Source organism: Drosophila ficusphila, unplaced genomic scaffold, assembly GCF_018152265.1.
Source record: "Drosophila ficusphila isolate 14025-0441.05 unplaced genomic scaffold, ASM1815226v1 contig_106, whole genome shotgun sequence".
Classification (NCBI taxonomy): domain Eukaryota; kingdom Metazoa; phylum Arthropoda; class Insecta; order Diptera; family Drosophilidae; genus Drosophila; species Drosophila ficusphila.
The window spans coordinates 5,364,807-5,380,344 of NW_025063993.1; the positions used below are offsets into that span (position 1 = coordinate 5,364,807).

General features: G+C 43.4%; 1 protein-coding gene across 2 annotated transcripts; it reads left to right on the plus strand.

Annotated features, from left to right (window-relative positions):
- Positions 1-103: 103 nt before the first annotated feature.
- On the plus strand, positions 104-14,564 carry LOC108099920 (cadherin EGF LAG seven-pass G-type receptor 3). Of its 2 annotated transcripts, none has more exons than XM_017203588.1 (9): positions 104-371; positions 1,010-1,344; positions 7,090-7,454; positions 7,921-9,418; positions 9,477-9,738; positions 9,910-11,524; positions 11,583-11,885; positions 12,077-13,218; positions 13,721-14,564. In XM_017203588.1, the coding sequence occupies exons 2-9, from the start codon at positions 1,194-1,196 to the stop codon at positions 13,845-13,847; spliced, it is 5,463 nt and encodes a 1,820-aa protein (XP_017059077.1). In that variant the 5' UTR covers positions 104-371; positions 1,010-1,193; the 3' UTR covers positions 13,848-14,564. The 2 variants fall into 2 exon arrangements, with proteins under 2 accessions (XP_017059077.1, XP_017059078.1); XM_017203589.1 differs by having other exon boundaries at positions 1,115-1,344.
- The last annotated feature ends 974 nt before the right edge of the window (positions 14,565-15,538 follow it).

A 15,538-nucleotide genomic window follows, 5' to 3' on the forward strand; every position in this document is an offset into this window, starting at 1 on the left:
AACCAGTATTATTCGGAGCTCGGCCTGTGTTTTCGCGTCTCTTTCCATTCAGAGAGCCAAGAACGGGCGGCAACAGGTAAGTCCGGCCAGAAGGTAAGCGAACGTCGCTCCGTCCAGACGTTGCCGCGCTTCAAACTCGAACTCGACTCGAGATCTGACCAAGATCCGCGGGACACTATATACCATATACAAGATACAAAATACAAGATACCAGAGCAGCGAGATCAAGTTTCGGACCTAGCGTCATCCGTTTTGCGGTTTCGAGTTTGTGTTTTGTGTGTGATTTTGCGTGCGTTGGCCAAAATCGAAAATAGCCATAAAGTGTGGAATAGTTTGGCTCAAAAGGGCCTTCTCCATTAGTGTTAATTATAGTAAGGCTTAGCCCCTGGAATTGCATTTGCTGCCTGCTATTTTCGCCTCTCTCTCCGCCTTTCCTTTATTTGCGACTCTCTTTCGTGTTCTTTTTGGCCAAAACAAGAACCCGCGGATACCTACGACTATACCTGAACCAGTCTGCCTGTTTATTTGTTTTAGCCCCTTTTTTCTCCGTCGCCTGGTTCGCTTGCGAGCTGGTATTGTGTTGCTGTGTTGTTGGTGCCAAAAGAAAGCCATCATCATCGCCGCATTTGCCAATCGCCAAGAAGCAGTGCCCAATGATCGGAACTGGCAGACAGCAGCCGCCTCATCATCATGTGCCACTTTTCACATGTGCATAAAGTGAAATCTTCTGTTCGCCACTAAATTTCTTTTAGATATCGTTTTCCCCCATCCCCCTCCTCCCTCCTTTATTTTGCACATCATTAGTGGAATGCGATCGAGAGCTGGCAAAAAGTTCAAATGGCAAGGCTAAGATAAGCAGTTCTGCAAGATCAGCTAAAAATCTCAGCCATTCCCATTCGTTTGAGCCAACTTGCGACAAGGCCAACTGGGGGAGGCGGTGCAGTTAGCATTGAAAAATCATTGTTTCGGGCCAAATAAATAAGCAGAGTTTGTTTTGCATTTCGGCCAGTCCAAGAACGCGATCGCAGCGGAGTGAGAAGTCGAGTGAGTGAGGCGAAAATTGAAACGCAACAAAATCGAAACTGTGTCGTTCTACATGTGCTAAATACCCAAGTGAACACCATCGAAAACACCATCGCACCTAACGGATACGGATACCTAACGGCAGTGGAATTGGCAACGGCAACAGCAACATGTTGCCGCTGCTGCTGTTGATTTTTCTTGGCCAAACCGCCGGGCAACTGGTCAATCATCCTCCCCAATTTGTTCCCGGAACGGGCGACATGTCCCGTTTCAGCCTCTCGGAAAACACGCCCGTCGGCAGTCCCGTCTTCCAGCTGAAAGGTGAGTTCACTTCCAGCCAGGTGTTTTTCCCACCTGCTGGTGGAAAGGGGGAGGGGAAAGAGGAGAAGGGGAGGGGGAGTTCTGGCCAGATTGCATGCTCGACATCTTATCAACATGTGTAGTACGGGGCCGTCACGTTTCATAATTTTATGCGGAATTGCTTCATGGCTTTCATTGCAGCGCCGAGACAATGTACACCAATAGCCCAATTCCCACGCAGTTTGCGCCAAATGCCTTTCACTGGCACTAGTTTGTTTTGTTTTGGCCAAAAAAAAATAGAGATGGATCAAAGCCTTGCGCAGTGTGGGAAGATGGGTTTATTAACAACCACATATATGGGTTATTTTTAGGGGAACTTTAGGGCTACATTAGCTTAGTACAAGGCATAATAAAACCACAGTGAGAAGGTTTCGGTAGCATTAACAAAGAATAAGAATAGTTATTCCAAAAAGGTTGTTCTTAAGTAACACTTTTATAAATAGGTGAGAAGTTTCAGATCAGCATTACAAAGTTATCTAAACTAGGTTGTTCTTAAGAAATTCTATTATCAAAAAAAAAAGAGTTTTAGATCACGTTAACAAACATCAAGAAAAGTTATCCAAACTAGGTTATTCTGGAGTCACACTACTATCAATTCCCAGATAAATTCAATTAGTAAGTAAGTCACGATTTGGGCAATTATCAAGCTACTATCAAAATGTTTATCTCTTGTCTTTACTTTTGTGCGAACAATTGCTTTATTGTTCAGTAACGAACTAATAATAAATCTCTGAGCCACTATTACCAGTGGCCAGATTAATTGTTTTCAAATTTAAATGATCTGCAATAAAATATCAATAGGCATAGATCAAACCTAGTGTAATTAGCTTAATATAAATAGATATAGAAGTGAGTTTAAGAGCTTTGCCTTAAGTAAAAAATTTATAACATATCTTGCTATTAAAAACTTTTCATAATTTTGTCTTAATTTGTTTCGAATAATTAACATTATTATGAGTCAGTTTATTTATTTTAATTAAAAAAACAAAGGATTAGAAATAACTTGGCTGTTAATGAAAATATACAAAGAAACATATATAAATACAAGCTGATACCCTTTTTAGATAATAAAATTATTTAACTCAAATAAAACTAACTTAATTTAATGACAATACTGTTATTAGTTAATGTTAATGTTAAGAAAACGAAAACAAAATAAAGAACTTAAATACTGACTATTCAAAAATTCAAGTTAATCACAAGACAAGAACTCCCGTAATCAATTTAATATTTAATAATCATCTTTCATTTTGCTTATGAACAGCCATTACTTTCACGGAAATTGTCTTTCAGTTTAATAACCCAACCAAAAATAAGGGTATAGCCACCTCGGCTGAGACAAACATTCCACGAAAACTGGCTCTAATAATTTGGTAATTTGGCTTTTGAGCATACCTCAAATTACCAGTGGTGACTTTCATTTCTTGAACTCGCTTTGCTTTGGGTGGGCCACCTACTTTGGGTCAACCTTGTGCGGAGTATTGGATTTTTGTGGTGGCCGCACGTTTTCAGCACCCTCGTATCTCGCACTCCAAAGATATATATTCGCATATGTGTGTGTTGTCAAGATTACATAATGCAAGTTGGCTTAAAATATGCATCGCGAATCTGCAAGAATGCGCGATAAGCCAACCAGATATTCATGTTTTTATTGTCTATATTTTTTGTTGTTGTAGTTTTATGTTTCTGTTTCTGTTTCTGGTTTGTAGCTTTTTGAGGTTAGCTCGCCCGAGAATGCCGTTTGCTAATCAATTGACCAAACAAAAACAAACAAAGACAGCCAAGATACATATGTATCTGATAGGTGAGCAGGCGGAAATGCATTTGAACACGTTTGTGCGTAGCACCGGCGATAAGTGTTAGTCCACGATAATGCTGATTGCGACTGCGGTAAGGTAATGGTAATGGTGTTGGTAATGGTAATGGCACCCATTAGATGCAGAATGAAAAGCAGCACTTTTACTCCGAACGAACGAGAGTGGCGGGCAATCATCAATCGAGAGTCGATTTCCTATGTCTGCATATCAAGAGCGAACTTAAACTCTGGGCGGGCAGGTGGCACGCCCCCTGAAACTATTATCCAACTGGCAAATCTCGTTTGCACCTGCTCCACAGCCAGATTGACACCCTGGCCCAGTTAACAGATAGAGATACATTTGCAGTTGCAGTAGCAGTAGCTACTTTTGAAGAGGCCTGCAATTTGATGCCGCTTCGAGACGACTTCATAATCAGATGGGGCATTGTCTTAACTGGTTGCCGAGCGTGTGCCAAATCGCCTTGGCTGGTGATGCTCACCCAGTGACTCCGCCTGCAAAGTGTAACCGAAACCGAGACTTAAACTGAGACTCGGATGCAGACGGGGACTGGTTGGTTTTGCAAGCGACATCCGTGAGATACGAAACACGTTTGCTTCGGTGCGTTCGAAATCAAGAGTGCGCCGGGACACCGAAAAGTAAGTGGAAAAGCTGAAAAACTGACCGGGCCAAGGAAATTGCTCTGCCTAAACGGTCAGTCGGGAAACTGAAACCATAACTGGCACAACATAATCCCAGTTTGCCAGTTGGCCAGTCAATAGCCGAGTGTCAATTGTTGCGCAACTCCGAAAATTCACTGGGACTGCCTCCAGGTGTCGAAACTGGAGGATTTAATTGCACGGCGTGTTGCAAAGAAAACTCCTATCGCTTTACCGTTTAAGTTTTCCTTGCAAACCCACTTAATTACACACACTGGCCAGAAGTAAAAAGAGCCAGTTAGGCGAATTGCTGCCCGAATGTTGGCACATGGCGATTGTTTCTCTCGGCTCATTCACTGTTCCATGTGTAATAATAACCAAAATATTAACAAACGCGCTCCGCCAAGCATGAAATCACAAATTATTTCTGCCGCATCAACAGCAGCAACAACAATGGTAACCACAACAATTACGAGTACATCCTCCCCTGCATAAAGGCATCCATGCTGGGCGAAGTGAAAAGTAGGAAAGCTTTTCCACAGCTCGCACGTACCCGCAATTACAGTGCTCGTTCAGCTTTTCCACTTTTCCCCCAATTGCCCAAAAACCCGGCTCATATTTACGTACACACACATCAGGGGCGGACGCAGAAAAAATTTTGGGGGGTCCGGTCGAAAAATTTTGGTTGTTTGGGGGGTCCGATCAAAAATTTTTACGTTTGGGGGGTCCGATCAAAAAATTTGTTCCTTTGGGGGGGTCCGACCAAAAAAAATTTTAGTTTTTATGGTTGAAAAGCCGTGTGCTGTAAGGAAATTTGAAAAAGTCTGAGCTTTTGGGGGGGGTCCGGACCCCCGGACACCCCCCTGCGTCCGCCCCTGACACACATACTTGAATCGAACACGAGAATTCATAAAGAGAAAACGAGCCAGAATCGAAAGGTGCAGATGGTTTATCCAAAGATACCCTATACTCTCGCTGGATCGATTACAGTTTATCATTTATCACAGGAGTTCGCGTAGCTAAATGATAAAATCTACTATATGTGAGGGAAAATGCACTTTTAGGAATACTCACTTGAACGCATTTTAAAACGAATTTGTAAGCCATGAAACTTACTTTATGAATAGGCAAATTCTCTACATCCTTTTAACATATTTCTAAGTCCACACGGCTAAATAATCTGGAGTGTTTGTTATCGTAAATATATGTATATTCATCATATTTTTTTTTAAATATCTTACCATTAGCAGTATTAAGTATTGCTCTACAAGAGTATATATATTTAAGTATAGAAACTGTTTTACGATATACAACTTATGTTCTTGATTCCCTTTATCCAGTTTAATTATAGAAACAACTAGTTTTAAATTCACTATATTTATAAAGTTCTTGTATAAAAACTTTTGATCTATTAAATAGTGATATTTGTACTTACAATTTGTTAATACCTCTCAATTTTAAAAAAGATTCCACATTCCCCACTTTTCCTAAGAACAACCGGTCATTATTACACGGTATGTCCGAGTGTGAGTTGTAAAAATATGATTAAGTACTTTGAAAAGTTAAAATGGTCACTCACGCGCCAATGCAATGGGGTTTTGTTGGGGATCGGAATGGAGCAATAAGCTCAGGGGCATTCGGCGGGAAAGGGGGGAAGTGATATTGGTATGTTTGGGTTTCGGTAAGCTGGAGGAGCGGCTTTGCCCGTTTGCTTCCCGCTTTGAGTCATGTCTTTCCATTATTCCATTTTTTGTGGTCGTGCTGCAATTGACGGTGTACCACAGACCCGCTCCCAAACAATTTCCCCCATGCCCCCTGCAAACTTGAAAAATCTGTCTGCCAAAAGCTGTTTTCCCGACCGGATCGTTTATTGGTCTCTGTGTTTTTCTTTGTAAGCTCTTCGGGTTCATTTGTTTTCTTTCTTTTCTCCACGATTGCTTTGGTAGAATTTCTAAAGTAATTTCGTGTTGCCCCTGGCTGGAGTATTTTTCGGCTGGCCGAGCCAAATACTTGTAGATATATTTCCTGTTATTAGACTGGGGGCACAGCGAAAGAGAAAATGCCGGGGGAATGACACAATCCACTTAGGGTTGGACCCACAACTAACTAGTTGCCCCAGTTCCGAGTGGCCGGAAAACGGCGGTGGACTGGAAAAGTCGGCGTGAAGGAGGTTGTGGGAACCGAATTAGCATTTTTCACACGCTTTTTACATAAACCAACGGCTGCGAGTTCCACGAAGTGACAGCCTATGACGCTGGCTCGGATTACAATTTCTCGCAATTAAAGCAGTGAGCGTGTCAAACACCGGGATACCAAGACAACCCAACAAAACAAACTGGAGACCCAACAAACCAACAAGCCATTGCCAACTAATTTGTTACACTTTTTCCGGCTGGCAAACACACGCCACCCACACGCAGAAAAAGTGATTGATACTATTACTTTAGAAATGAGTTGATGAATTCAACTTTGTCTATGAATTTATAAATTCAAAGTGAATAAAAATCGCTTTTGTTGTGGAGATATATCTGGTTGTCATAAATTTTCCCAGGGAATAAGTCTTTGACTTTTTATTTGAAACTCAGTTTGGATCCCCGGGGGCTTGGAATTCGTTGATCATTGAATCATTTATTACATTTCTTTTTGTGAGAAAATCACCAAACAAAATGTTTTTCTTTGTTTGACAATGCTTAATAATCATTATCAGCAATCAAGGTTTTTAAAAAAAAAGGCGCAGAAAAAGTATTTAATTAATTTGGCCCTTGCTCTAAATGATCGAAACAAATGTTAAAATAAAATTTCACAAATTCAATGATTACAGAAAACCAAAAACAAAAGAATTAAATATGGATTATATGTTGTACTTTACTAAGAGAACTCATAGCCTTAGTTATTTACATTTGTCCAGTTCTTTGGAGAAACTACCTTTAATGTATATTCTTAATAGATTTTATCGGTAACTTCAACTTGAAGGAACAAAGCGGAAAAAGAGAAGGGAACCTCAATTTATCAGTAAAATATTGGGAACGTGGTTCATTATAACAATTTAAAATAAAGAACGTGTAGGGTACGCCCTTGAGTTTTTGCATATAAAAATTATAGCACAGTCTAACTCAATACGTGTTTGTATACTCGTACAATTCTTCCAGTGCTAAACATTCTTTTTTATTTTATTAAAATCGTATTCTAAATTTTGGGTGCAGTTTCTTAATAACTTAAAATCTTATTTAATTGAATTTAATTTTGGATTCCAGGAACCGATCCCGAAGGCGGTCGCTTGAAATACAGCATCAGTGGGCCAGTTTTCTCCGTGGATCGTGAGACGGGAGTGGTGCGCCTGCGCCAGGAGTTGGATCGCGAGACCCAGGACACCGTCGAAGTGATTATCAGCATAACGGACGAAGGCGTCTATGGCACCGAACCCAATACGGTTTCCCAGCGGCGGGAGATTCCCGTGAGGGATTACAATGACAACCAGCCGATGTTCCTGGGAAGACCTTACACCGCCAGTGTGAGTGAATCCCTGCCAGTGGGAGCGGAGCTAAATGTGGAGCCACCTATCGTGGTCATCGATCGGGATGAGGGAATCAACGCTGAGGTTCAGATGAAATGCGTCGAGGTGAGTGATTAGTTGTAGATATAATAGAAAATGCAGTGTAATATCGAAAATGTGCACGTAATCTTTACTTCGGGTTGTGATTGTTTGTCTGACTTAAGTCGGGTTCGGATGTTTTTTTTACCTAAGCTGATTAAAATTTCCATTTTGTGTTTCTCGTGTTATGGTAGGTATGTTTATAAGGAAAAAGTAAACTTCAGAGTCATGCAAATAAAAGTCAGGATTGTAATCAATTTGTAGTTTATGCCGCAATAGAAGAAATTTAACAAAATTGATTTTTTCAATAATTTTGGTTTGGTTTTTTGTTTTTATTTTTCCATTCTTTCATTGATGAAGTTAATTACTACCTCCGAGCACAAACTTCAAATAGAGATTTTAAAATCATATTTAAAGCCTTTAATAAGCGGCACAGATATTAAATATTATCTTATGATATTGTGTTAAGCTTAATGATTTTCCATTTTCCCAGGAAAATGACCTCTGCGACATCTTCGAGGTGCGGGCAGTGAAAATCTCGGACGGGAACTACACAGCTCGAGTGGCATTGAAGCAACCGCTGGACTTCGAGAGTCGTCCTTCATACATCCTCACCATTTCGGCATCGGACAGTGCTTTAGATAACCGCCTCTCCTCGCTGGCCACCATTTCGATCAATGTGATCGACATCCAGGATCAGCCGCCAGTCTTCACCAATGCTCCTTACTCTGCCACGGTTCCGGAAAATACTCCTGCCGGAGTGAGCATCCTCACAGTGAAGGCGATCGATGGGGATGTGGGTATTCCAAGGGACATATTCCTCTCCCTGGAGGACGAACCTTTCGGCCACTTTGAACTGGTTCCATTCGGAGATCCCCGGGAGGGAACCGCCGTACTGCAAACCACATCGGAACCACTGGATCGAGAAAACGCCGAGATTCTGCAGAATGGCGGGGTGTATGTGTTTTCTATAAGAGCCACCGAGCTGATCGATGGAGCCATTCCCGCCGAGCACTCGCTGACTAGAGTGACCATCGTGGTCACCGATGTAGACGATCATCAGCCCACTTTCAGTGGCCCACACTTCAATGTCTCCATTGCGGAGAACCTGGCGAATGGAATGCCCTTGCCGGGACTCTCGATCTTCGTGGATGATCGCGACATGGGAGAGAACAGTCGCTATGAGCTCTCGTTGAGGAACGTGGCCAATTCCGATGGGGTTTTCGCAGTATCACCCACCGAAGCTCAAGGCCGAACCCCAGTGGTTGTCAAGGTGCTGAATGCCAGTCGCTTGGATTACGATGTCCGAGATCCGGACCTCCGGCGGTTCGAGTTCGATCTGGTGGCTTCGGTGAAGGGTGTGGAGAAAGCCAAGTCCCGGGTGGAGATCCATCTGCTAGATGCCAATGACAATGCTCCGGTTTTCGACCAAGCCACATATCGTTTCACGGCAGCTGAGAATCTTCCCGTGGATGCTTTAATTGGTCATGTGAAAGCCACTGATGCAGACTCCGATGAATTTGGACACGTTCGCTATGTACTGAAGGGTTTCGGGGCAGACAACTTCTATGTGGATCCGGAAACGGGAGGACTTTACTTGCAGAAGCCCCTGGACTACGAAAAGCAGAGCAGCTACAGTCTCACCGTGGTGGCCATCGATGGAGGTCAACGGGAGGCCAATGCGAATCTTTTCATCAGGGTCACCGATGTGAACGACAACCATCCAAATTTCGAGAGCAAGGAATACAGTCGAACCATTCGAGAAGGAGCTGCTCTGTTTGAACCCCAATTCTTCGTTCGTGCCCACGATGCAGATGGTCCCACGCAGGGAAACGGAAGAGTTAAATACTCCATTGTCTCCGAGAACAGCATTGCCGGTAATGTATTCCGGATTGAGCCGGATACGGGTGAGATAGTCATCCAGAAAGCAGCGCGATCCATGGACACGGAACGTGGCGAATACGAACTAGTGGTTTCCGCCACGGATTTCGGTGAGTTAGAATCTCAATGCCCATAAACAGGTAAATTTAATAAAGAATCTTATTGTAGGCATTCCTCCATTGTCCAACACTACTCGCGTTTTGGTTCGGGTTGGCATTTCTGGGAATCAGCGACCCATTTTCCGCGGTCACTTCCAGAACATGGAGAACTTACCTGTTATTGGACCTCCCAGCTATAGGGTTTCCATTCCCGAGAATGCGGTGGCAGGATCGAATGTTACCTCTGTTTCTGCCCACGATCCAGATGGTCTGGACAGCCTGCTGAGGTACAGGATTGTGGGTGCCAACGACAACTTTGAAATCGATGAGATGTGAGTATTGAGTAATAATTGAAAAAGCTAATCAAAAAACTCAACTAATATCAGAACTTGTTGATTTCGCTTCCAAAAATGAAAACGAGAGAGTTTTCCTAGTTCCAACTAGTTTTTCTAATTTTCTTAATTTCATAAATATAATCTTATTAAATATATTTCTTCTTTTAGCTCTGGATTGATAACAGTGTCTCCGCAAGCACGCATCGATCGGGATTCGAACATGAACAGTTTTGAGATCATAGTGAATGCCGTCGACTCGGGAACTCCAATCCCTGAAACTGCCACTACCACGGTCTACGTAAATGTGAAGGACATCAACGACGAGCGTCCCAAGTTTGAGCAGAATAGCTATGCAGCTTATGTTTCCGAGAGGACAGCCATCGGAGAGAGTGTCCTTCGAGTGAAAGCCATCGACAAGGACCTGAACTCTAAGTTGGAATACGGATTAATAGGACCCATCACTGCCACCACAAAAGCGGGAGTGAATATCGCCAATCGCAGTAATTATCGACTGCAGGAGGCATTCCGGGTGGACAGACAAAGTGGAGAGATCTTCGTTAATGGTTCCCTTCGCCACGATGTAGCTGCCATCATAATTTTCACTGTGGGAGTGCGAGATCTCAATGCGGAGGTGGATCCCGAGGGACAGGTGGACACCACCGAGGTGACCGTGTACGTGCAGTCCTTCCAGGACACCAATCCGGTGTTTAAGAACCCCGGATGGACTAGCTCTCGACCAGTGATCGATGTCAAGATCAAGGAAGAAATGCCCATAGATAGTGCGCTGTTTATCCTTCAGGCCGAAGATCCTGTGACCCGACAACCCATCACCAGTTTCGAGTTGGTGGAGCCCAAACAGGTGGACTATTTCCAGGTGGCAGAGCGCACTGGTGAAGTGATTCTCAAGAAGCGTTTGGACTACGAGGCTTTGGGTGAATCAGGTCCTGAATTTGAGCTGCAAGTTCGTGCAAATAGTGCCGATCGTCAAAGGAGCACCGTAAGTCGGGTGAATATCACCGTGGAGAATGTGAACGACAACAGCCCGCGATTCGAGCAGAGTTCCTATCGAGCCACGATCATCGAGAACCGTCCTCATCCGGAGCGAGTGATTCGGGTGAGAGCCCTGGACAAGGATGCCGTTCTCAATGCCCGGGATGAGCGATTGGGTTACCACAAGATCATCTACTCGCTGCAAGGCGAACATGCCATGCTCTTCGAGATCAACAACACAACTGGCGAGATCATCGTGGCCAATGGGCAGGTAATCGATAGAGAGCGAACTCCCAGGATTCAGCTGCAGATCAAGGCGGAGGACTCACCCGGAAGACCCACGGATGCCAAGCAGAGTGTGGTGGATCTGCAGATCGAGGTACTCGATGTCAACGACAATGCACCGCAGTTTACACAGAAGAAGTACAGCACTGTGGTTCCGGAGAATGCCCAGATTGACTCATTTGTCCTCCAATTGGAGGCTGTGGATGCGGATGAGGGTCTTGGTGGCGAGGTGCATTACGAGCTGGTCAACGAGGGCGAGGCCAATGGACTCTTCAAGGTGGATCACATAAGTGGTCTTATATCCACACGTCGCAATCTTACGGGAAAAGGACGCGCTGAACCCTACGTAATAATTGTTCGTGCCCAGGACAATGGCAACCAGCTGCCCAAGCAACCCACTCTTTCCTCGGACACCGATGTAAGGATATTTATTGGGGATGTGAGTGCCAACGATGGAGTACCCTTCTTTGTGTCGCCTCGAGTGGGTCAAATGGCCAATGTCACAGAGGTAAGAGATTGTTATTAAACCATCCTATAGCATTTGATAACCAAAACTCCCTCTACAGAACGCTGTCATTGGAGCCCCGGTCTTTCAAGTGATTGCCAGCGATCCGGATGATGAAAACACTCCTTCCGGAACAATAACCTACCGAATTTTGCCGGATACTCCTGATGCCGAAGCCTTCGTTATCGATGCCCACACAGGATTGATTACCACAAGGCAATCACTGGATCGAGAGACCAAGAACATGTACAGGATTCTTCTGGAGGTCAGTGACAATGGACAACCCAAGCAATCGGTGACGCGAATCCTGCAGATCGCAGTTCTAGATGTCGACGATCACGAGCCGCGATTTGCCAGAGAAATTGTAAGTACAAATTAATATTTCCTATACAAAAAAATATAAAACTTATCTGAGATAATAGAGTTTAGGTAAAATTAAATTAATGTAGGTTGTGAGCCGATATTGTTTTGTGATGAATTAATGCTAGAGGGTCTAGAATTTCAGTCTGAAAATAGTTCACAAAATAATAATAAGCAATTTCTTTCTATTCAAAGGACGAAGGACCCCTGAGCATGTCGGTGAAGGAAGAGGAACCAGCTGGCACCATTGTGGGCAACTTCAGCGCCTTGGACGAGGATCTTGGGGAAAATGCGGCCATTGATTATGTGATCATTGAGGGGAACAACGAGCAGCTGTTTACGATCGAGCGAAACAACGAGAGTTTGGCCATTCTGAAGACTCAAAAACGTATTGATCGAGAGCAGGTTGAGTCCTTTACTCTGACGATTAAGTGTCTGAAACTGGGTGAACCTGGGTACAAGTTCGTCGGAGATCCCTACGATCGCATGGATCCCTCCCATTTGCGAATCAACATCCGAGTGATGGACATCGACGATAATCTGCCGCAGTTCGAGCAGCCGGAACCCACTGTGGGCATCAGGATTAATGTGCCCATCGACACCGTGGTGACCACTTTGAAGGCCAGTGACGCAGATGCCGAGGCTCCACCAGTTGGGCTTTCTATTGAAAACGTGACTTTTGTGCCACAATTCTACAAAAGGAGTCGTAGTCTTGCGGTTGGCAACCTGCAGAATCTCTTCACGCTGAACAATCGAACGGGAGAACTGAGAACTGGAGGATCCTTTGCTGATTACGTTGATGGTTACTTCCTGATGCGGGTGATGGCCAACAATTCCGTGGAGCCCAAACGCCAAGCGCACACCAATCTCAAGGTGTTTGTGATCCGCGACAAGTCCCTGCTGAAGTTTGTGTTCGCCCGACCCCCCAACGAAATCCAACACAACATTCGACCCTTCCAGGAGCAGTTGCAGAAGAAACTGAAGCCGCTGGGGTTGGAACTGCACGTCCTGGATACCCAGGTGTTCACGCGACCGGACATGAGTCTGGATTTCACTGCCACCAGCTCGTGCTTCCAGATGTTCAAGAACGGAGCAGCCCTGTCCTTCAATGAGATGCAGAAGTTGATGAACTCGCAGCAATTGCGGCAGGAGCTCATCGACATCTATGCCGCCTTCGGAGTTAGTGAGGTGGAGTCCTGTTCGGTGAGGAGGACCCATGCGGCAGCCATCTTCGCCGGAATGCTCACCTCGGCGGGGGCGTGGCTGGTCTTCCTCGCCGCCCTCATCGGCCTGGCTGCCCTGGTTTCCCTCTGCACAGCCTGCTGCCTCAAGAAGAAGTAAGTTCAATTAAATCCTTAATCACAAAATAGGATTAGTAAAAAGGTCCAAATGATTGTTTTTAAGGTCAAGTTTTTGCATAGGACTTATGCTTTAACAATGAAAATAGAATCAATTTTTGTTTTATTAAATATTAAACATTTACTTTAATTTAAATAAGGAATTTACCCTGAAACGGACATGAAAAAATAAGTAAAATTCTTTGCGTGTTCAAAGTATGTTTATATTTAGCTAGAATTATGATTGCGACATATGGCAGAATCAATATCTCAATATCATATTGGGAAACGATCAATATTTAACAATGGAATATTAACTTCAGATATAAAAGTGTTTAACAATTTGTTGTAGTCTTTTTGTAAGCCTTCGTAAAGATAACATTTTATTTTGAAAAGTGAATAATTCAAAGGGTTCGGGTATCTTAACTATTGCACGGTTTAGAAAGGATTTCCTTGTATTAGGGTTTACAGAATCCCCAACTAATTTTTTATCCTCTTCCAGGCTGAAGCGTCACAGCAAGCGGAGTCTGCAGGCGAGTCTGCGAACTCCCACGGAGCACACTCCCACCTCGTACAGCTACTCCATGCCGGCGGTGCTCTACTCGGAACCCATCTACGGACCCTTGTAGCCGCAGCTCATCTTCTGCACGGGGAGGTCCAGGTTCAACCACTGACCACCAAACCTAGTAGACTAGTGCCCAAGACTCAAGCCCCCTTTGCACCAGCGGAGATCCTCCAGGAATTTTCCACAGGATCTCCGCTCGGCAACTGCGAACCGGGACTTTTTTCGGGCGGAGATTGGTAGACGATAGAATGCCAAATCAGTCCATATACCATAAGCTTAAGCATACTATGCGCGTGATCTAGTATGTACGTGTAGCACCATTTAGTCTAGGTTAGTCCTAAAACAGAAAGAATAATGTATAAAGTGTAGCAATTATCCAATTTGTAGCCTAAGTCGAGTCAGTTCTTTGTGTCATTTGTGCCGAAGTGCTGGTTACCCGGACCGAATTCGCGGGCTCTCATCCGTACTTTGGCAGGTCTGGAATGCATTTATTTTAACATATTTATCTTATCGTCTATTTGCTTATAACATGTCGAACAAGTGCAGAATAAACATAGCCCCAAACGCAGCCAAATTCCAGCTCCACAATCCAATCCTCGACCAGGAGTCAAAGTCAGGCCATGTGCGTGTCGACCGAAAATGGGTTTTCGTTCCCGTTTTCGACCAGAATGCATATGTTTTCGCTGTTAAGTAAATATATTTATATTCGACTAAGTAGTTTGTCCAATGTGAACATGTGTGCAAATAAATTCTATTAACTACAAAAATGTGAAAAACAAAACGCGAGCATTTACTCTCTTTTCCCAACGCGTTGGCGTTGCGTTAAAGGCAAACGTGTGAAGTGATATGCAAATGAACCGCAGTCCCACTAATGGCCTAAATCCAGGAAACTGAAGGCCAACAAAAGTGGTTTGGATCAGTTAAAGCTGCAAATTTGTTGATTTTTTTGGTGGCAGAGTTTTATTACATGATCTTGAAAAGAATAAAATTCGTAATAGTTGAAGTACTTTTGTTAGAAAAACTTGATAATTGAATTTTAGGTCCATTTAATTTGATTGAAAATGGTAAATAGCTTCACGCATCGCAAAAAAAAAAATAAATACAAATATCAAAAAAACTACAATAAAAAATTGTAACAAATGTTACAAGTTTTAAAAAGGACGAGTAGTTGTAAAAAAAAATTGGAGATAGATATGTTATAGATATGTATTTCTGTATTTTATTAGACAAATAACAAATGATCATTGACTTTTTAAGTTGCTTTACAATATTTATTTAAAAATTTTTTTAAACTGGTCCAAATTTTAAAAATATGGATGTTACCCTAACAAGGGGATTATTATCATTAAAATTATTGTTTTCTTCAAGTTGCAAAATGGTACTCAAGGAAAATGCTCTGTCTGTCTTTCAGCAAGCATGATATCCCATAATCCTTTTAACCGTTTCGAGTCTTTTTAAGTGCCATCAGATCCTGGCTCAAGTTGTTAACGAGCCGCTCCGGATTCCAAATTCCAATTAAACTTGCCGTGCTTAGAGTAATTGCGAAGTCCCATTTTGAGTGAGTTCATTTCGGAAACTGCGTCGCCATGCAGGCAGTGAAAAATGTAACGTCCAAAGTAAATATACTATGAGGAGGAAAGAGAGGTAGTTGGCTGCAGTGAGGGTGAGCGGGTCGAGCGGGGGGAGGAGGGAAAACCCATAAATAATAAATGTTGTTAAAACTAATGTGCGGCGCTCATTAGCCCCCGGCAAAAC